General features: G+C 39.3%; 2 protein-coding genes across 5 annotated transcripts in view; both read left to right on the top strand.

Annotated features, from left to right (window-relative positions):
* nbeal2 (neurobeachin-like 2) overlaps positions 1 to 3,121 on the top strand; it is a 35,506-nt gene extending 32,385 nt beyond the window's left edge. For all 4 annotated transcript variants that reach the window (XM_046044256.1, XM_046044259.1, XM_046044255.1 and 1 more), the window contains one exon: positions 159 to 3,121. In XM_046044256.1, the coding sequence (XP_045900212.1) occupies positions 159 to 263 (105 nt within the window). In that variant the 3' untranslated portion in view covers positions 264 to 3,121. The remainder of the gene's footprint in view (positions 1 to 158) is intronic.
* Positions 3,122 to 5,076: 1,955 nt separating this feature from the next.
* nradd (neurotrophin receptor associated death domain) overlaps positions 5,077 to 6,666 on the top strand; it is a 9,505-nt gene continuing 7,915 nt past the window's right edge. Inside the window, exon 1 of the mRNA XM_046045063.1 lies at positions 5,077 to 5,458. Coding sequence (XP_045901019.1) covers positions 5,420 to 5,458 — 39 coding nt within the window. The 5' untranslated portion in view covers positions 5,077 to 5,419. The remainder of the gene's footprint in view (positions 5,459 to 6,666) is intronic.

Raw genomic sequence — 6,666 nt, 5'->3', positions numbered from 1 at the left:
ATGTTTGTAAGTGTGAGGGGGGGGGGGGGGGGGGGGGGGGGGGGGGGTTATTCATATGCTAAGTACTTGTTGAAAACCAGGTTTTTCAGATGATAATTGAGCATCTTCAGTCTTGCATCTAGCCCTCAAGTGAAGATTTACATGTCTCCTGTTCTCAGGTTCGCTCAGGACAATTCTCTCGCCTGTGGGGCTCCACACGGCGCATCACTCAGGTGTCGTCAGGTGAAACTGAATACAATCCCGCTAAGAATGGTGGCAACTGAGATGAGCGATGGTGGAGAGACTCTGGAGGCTGGGGTTACCTGCACCGCCAAGATGCTCGCCAGACACAACAAGGCCTTCCTTCCTTTACATGCTGGGAAATTATCCTCCCCAGCCACTGATCTCTCTGAGAGAGCAACTATACACTGAGCACTTTTTAAATTGTTTTATTTCATTTACAGTCATGTAATCAGCATCATTCCAAAGAGTGGCCTTGTTTTGGGGATGGAGAAGAACTCGAAGGATTGAGGTTGTGACCTGCTGTTGGACTGTACAGTGAGTCATATTTCAGCGATATGACTCATGCTGATGCACATGCAGCCTGAGACACAGAGAGAAGTAACACTGTGCTGCTTTCCTGTCAGAGGAACAGTTGTGTTTGTGCTGTTGAATGTCCCATGGCCATTGTTTGGCAATGGGACCTTCTTAAAACTCCTGGAAACTTGAAAACTGCTGTATATGTTGCTTGAGATTTCCATATTGCAATACTGGTAAATACCACAAGAGGGTTGACTTTGTAAAGAAAGACACAGTGGGTAACTGATCACTATTGAACCAATGCTGTGTTGTGATCTTTAGCTGTTCACATAAAGATTTGCTGATCCTTGCACCAGAAATGCACCAGAAATGCACCACAACACCGCAGTGTATACTTCTGCAAATTGGCTCTGAGAAACTTAAAACTGTTACAGTTAAAGCAACAACTGCTTTAATGGTCAAGTATGTGAAATGCATTCACTTTTTTATCCTGATTGTTGAACTTGGATGCAATGAAACTCAAGAAGAGAGCCTTCTGATGCCTTACACACAACAGAGTAAAGGCCTTTACAAATGTATCTGAACTAGTTTTGTTGTTAAGCTGTTCATCACATATATCTCTGTTTTTTTTTAATCCGAAAAGTGCCTTTTTTTACTTGTGTCTTGAGCCATGTGTAAACACTGAATTCCCATCATCTATTTCTATGGAAGATCACTTTATATGTCAGATTTAGACCCTGCTGGTCTGATTTCCACACACCTTACTACTCTACTATGACGCAGATGTGGATAAGATGTTGTTAATGAACTCAGTAAACTATTGGCAGGATGCTCATACTTGCCTGTACTGGTATTGTGCTGTTTATGAAGCGCTGAAAGCATCTGATGACTCTGAAACACGTGAGCAGACAGTCTGGGTGAGCTTCAGAGGAATTCACTTCCTGCCAGCTTTTTTTTTTTTACTGTGGTTGGAACAAAGTAGTTGTTATGCAGTGTCATGATGGGAGACAGACAAAGGGAACTATTTGGGCAAATGCAATACTCATGACATGGTGCACACGTACAAAGTGCCTAGTCTTTGTAAGTGATGCTCAGAATAACCTTAAGTGTGAGCATGTATAAAAGAAACTATATTTGAAATGTTCATCTGCTTTCCACTCTTGAAATACACAAGAATCAACACATTCAGCCGGTCTAAAATCACAATTTATATTCTAATGAGACACCTGCAAGATGAGCTACTGTTTCATAATGTGTGCGGAGAGACCCTGAGAAAAATAAAGCATTGTATGCATAAGCAGCTGTTACACACTTGATAATCTACCATATAAATTCATGTGACACTGCTCTGTTTTCCTCTGAGTGTTATGAATGTAATATTTCACTTAATTATGCAGTAGCACTCGGAGCCTTTAGTTTAATCAGTGAAGCTCAAATGGGGGCTTCCTTTCAGATTTGGGTCTTCACAGTCCACTATCAAAAGTCAGTTTTAAGTCATGCTGTATACAATGTATTTGATTGATTGAATTAAATGTGGACATGATCCGGTTTTCCTTTAACCACTATTATTTAGCCTTTGTATTGTTCTTGGAAGATGTTGAAAATACACTTTAGTTTTTAAAAATCAAACGGTCTGTCCTCCTTGTAACTTAAACATGTAATGCATTAAGAATCGGGATTTTCTTTGCGTCTTGTCTGTCTTCTCTCTCCGCTCCATCTGTTTGTATCTGAAGTTGCATTCAGAGTCTTCTTGCTCCCTTTTTGTAATTGTCCTAATATGGCCAATTATAGGAATCGTTTTTTCTCTGAACCATGCAGCCCATATCCTGGAGATGATCGACCATTACTGAAAAATGAGCTCTGATTCTTGTGTGTGTGAACCACAGCAGGAAGGAAACTGATCCTCTGCCAAAATGTAGATCATCCAGCTCCTCTACTGTAATCCCAGCCTTGCATGCGTCTGTGATGTTAGCCCTATTAGAGTTGAAAAGGTCACAGTGAGCAACAGCACATTTACTTGAGGAGACTTTGATCTCATGGTGGGCCGAACATCCTGTCAGCCTCCCCATAAACGCCTCCGGGGTTACAATTCAGATGGGGTGGGGAGGAGTGAGGCGGGGTGATAAAACCAACCTGTAGTCAAATACAAACCACAGAATAGTGACTAAGGGAAGGGGGTGAGGAGGGTGAAGAGGGAGGCAATCGCTCTGATATGGCCCCGTTGACAATGGGGGGAGGGGTTGACACCTCGCTCTCGGTTATTGGCAGTATCTCCCTCTGACCTCTCCAGACCTGAGGGCTGGCTGAGGGGATGGATGTCGTGAAATGCTGCAATTTTGGTGTTGTTCAAGTTTTTCCTGCCAAGAACCGCAACAACCCTCAAACAGGCCTCTGTCAACAATCTCAGCAACCCCCCCTCCCCTTACTTCTCTCCCTCTGGTTCATTTCTCTTCAGGCCTGTGGACAAAATCTGTTTTTTTTTTTATAGCTGCCTTATCATTCCCATTCATGTATGACCACTGCTGCCCTCAGATAAAGAGCCTGTGCCCCTGCAGCAACATGATGTAGACAAGTGAAGAATAAAGAAGTGACCTGAACTGTTTATTTGTCTGACTGCCAGAAAAAATTGTGTTTATTATTTATTTGATGTTTGCTCCAATGCACTGCAAAAATATACATCTTACCAAGTAGTTTTTTTCTGAAAACAAGTTGTTTCCAATAAATGTCAGCTTGCTTTGAGATTTTTTTTAGGCGAGTATCAGAAAGGAATTCAAAAAAATGGCACTTATATAAAGTTGGTTTGTAGTGGAAACATTGGAATAAGACATTTTAGGACATAATAGACAAAAATCATTTGGCAAGATGAAAATCTTTAGAGTGCTTTTATGACTCAAAACTGAACAAAAATCACATGGCAAAGATTGTTGCACTGTGGATGACACTTCAGCCATGCAGAGTAATTTTTAACAGTATAAAGTGACATAATAAAAAATACTTTTTTTTCTGTCTGTGTGTATGAAAGAGGGAAAAGAGAATTTCACGTGACTGAAATATGGCTTAACGTTTTATCAGAGCAAGAACTCTCCGTCTCCTCTCATCCCTCAGCAGGCTTTGAAGTGTAAGTAGTATTGTGTCTGAGAGAGCTCTCCATTTGTTTTCCTCTGAAGTCTCCCGGCCCCCCTGCGATGCATTCAGTAGAATTTACAAGGTGTGTAATTTACCCTGGGTTGGTTTTCAAATCTTTTGAATTGCTGAGATCAAACGTGCTTTATCTTAAGAGGCTCTTGTTTGATTCACATGCTCTCTTTTGTTTCTGATAACAACTGATCACATGTCTATGTAAGTTTCTCTGTAGAGCTGTAAAATGCTGTCATGTCATAAAACATCTATTTGATAGGGTTTTATCCTAGGATCCACATTATGTTCTTTTATTCACTAGTCCCTATCATGGTGTGAATATACCACAGGTACTCATGCTGACTATTGGATTGTAATTGTTGATGCATGAATTTATTCATCACTTTAATGTTGCATCTGTTAAATGTGGATATAATTTTAAATATTTTTGTAATGCTGGGCTGTTGAATCCATAATGTTCCATCATAATGTATTTTTTAGCTTTATTTTGTATTATTAATCTGAATCTTCGAAGTGACAAGTAACAAAGCTGTCAGGTAAATGTAGTGGAGTAAAAAATTACAATGTTTGCCTCAGAATTATAGTTGAGTAGAGGTATGAAGTAGCAGAAAACGGAATTAGTAATGTAAAGTGAAATGCCTCGAATTGAACTTAAGTACAATATTTCAGTAAATCCACTCACATTCCACCACTGCCAGCAGCCATTATGCAATATTACTTAAACCCAAAGATTATTAAATAAATAGATAAATAAGAAACAATAAAATAATCATATGAATAAATAGAGACAATACATGTTATTGTGAAAATATGCAGCATGAAATAGCATTTCATAAAACATGGCTGAGTTTTCTAAATGTATTGGATTATGTCATTATTTTATGATTCATGATAGTGCAGTAGTGGAGAGAGTATTCAGATCCCTAAAAAACCATCAATAAAACACTGAAAAAATACTCCAGCACTGAAAATGTTACTTAAGTATCATGAGCAAAATGTACTGCAATACAATGGCCACTGTGAGTGTTACACAATTATATATGATATCACTAAATAACATTATTACTTATTATTACTGATGTATTAATGTGTAAGTTGTTTTAGTAGAAGATATTAACTGTTGGGCAATTTAATCCATAACAATGCACATGATTCTGATTCTGATAAGTTTTGTATGTAATGTTAAGTCTGTAAAGTGTCTTTTTTCAAACCTATTGTTGATTCCGGGATTTATAAGGGTATAACATTCTTTGACTACATTAAAACACACATAAAGTGACATTGTTGATCCCAGCACCGTGTCGCAGGGATGCAGCCAATCAGGAAGCCAGTTTGGAAGCTGATGGGAGGAGAAAAGGCCAACAGAGCTTGCAGGAGTTTTTCCTGCCTCATCTGTTGCAAAGCTGCAGGAAAGGTGGCAGTCCATGCGTCCTGCCAGCAGAAACAGTAGGAACTTTGTATTCGCATACACAGTATCAGCAGGGAATGGACTGAGAGAAGGAAATGCGTCTAACGCATTGTTACTGGGAGAAACTACGGATTACACAGCCTGCAGTTTAAAGCCACTTTCTCATGCGTAAACCATCTGATTACTGGACTGTAACCGAACCTTCCCGTCTGCGGAACCAGCGCTTTGTATGAGAAATTACACTTTTTTAGTGCCAGTTTTAGATTTTTTTATGCGATTGTTGAGGGCTGCAGACTGAAAAGACGCGCTTATCTGTCCTGCTCGAAGTGAGTGAGGTTTCTGGAGACTGAAGACATGAGACCGTCTATCATCTGCGCGCTTCTGCTGTTAAAAGTAAGCAACAGTTAATTACTGCTTTACTAACACAATAACGTATATTTACACAACTTAAACGTCATTATAAACTACTGCTTTCGTATTTCACACTCTTTTAATCATAACATCATAATAGTGGGCTAGTCATTGTAAACCTCTACCACTGAGTTCAGTTGTACACCCTTGTTCTCAAAGGAAATCTGTTTTACACCACAGAGATATATATAGGCCTATATATATCATTAAGACCATGTCACATGACCCCTGTAAGTGATTATGTTTGTTGTCATTCTGCAGTTGTATAATAGATAATAACAGTGGAAATGGTGAAAGGACATCTGATTAAATCTCACCCTGTCTTTCATTTGAAGTCTCTCATGACTAAACAAAAGTGAAATCAAACTACTCTTCATAACACTGTTTCTGTACATCTATCCAACTTGGATCATCAGACAAGAACAAAGCACAGGAGCACACAGTTTAACAAGATTATGCACTTACACAGTGATAAATTATGTATTTTATAAAGTAATTATAGTTTCAATGATTTGATTGCATACTATTAAGCCAGGATCAGTGTGAAAAAAAGGCCCCTGACTCCACAGTTACAGACAATAATTTGATACTCGTCATCCTCAAAAAGCCCATGGGGCTTGTAGTCCTGTCTGGACAAGCTCTTCAGAGTCAAAGCACTTTTGTTAGATCAAAGTGTTTAGATAAAACTTCAGCTCTTAAAAAGATTTGTATCTCTTCTCTATCATAAGGGTATAATAAGGAAAATGATTTCTTTTTTCAAATGGAGGATTCCTTTTCTCTTCTGCTTTGCAAACACATTGACTTTAAGTGGGTTTCTTTAGTCCACTGAAAAGTTAGCATTGTTGCTGTCACATGATTCTTTTATTGCTCACTGGACGATTTAGTGCAGAAGTTTTTTGTATCTTACAGTAGGCCTGTGTGAGCACACTCTTAATGTTTTTTTTGCTGTTACCTTGGTCTCCAAGGCTCATATTGCCTGCAGTTTACGACTCATGTTGCCATGTTTGTTACAGTTCCTGGTAAAAATGTGGTGTAGCTTTCAGTGTTGCCGGGGTCTGGATATCCGGAGCCAAGCAATTATCATCATTTTCTCCAAGTTTGTGGTGTATGTGAGTGAGTGTGTGTGTGTGTGTGTGTGTGTGTGTTTGTGTGTGTGTGTGTGTGTGGGGGGGGGGGGGGGTGTTTTTTAC

The sequence above is a fragment of the Micropterus dolomieu genome, linkage group LG03 (genome assembly GCF_021292245.1).
Source record: "Micropterus dolomieu isolate WLL.071019.BEF.003 ecotype Adirondacks linkage group LG03, ASM2129224v1, whole genome shotgun sequence".
In the NCBI taxonomy this organism is placed as follows: Eukaryota; Metazoa; Chordata; class Actinopteri; order Centrarchiformes; family Centrarchidae; genus Micropterus; species Micropterus dolomieu.
This window is presented reverse-complemented; position numbering and strand designations above follow the sequence as displayed.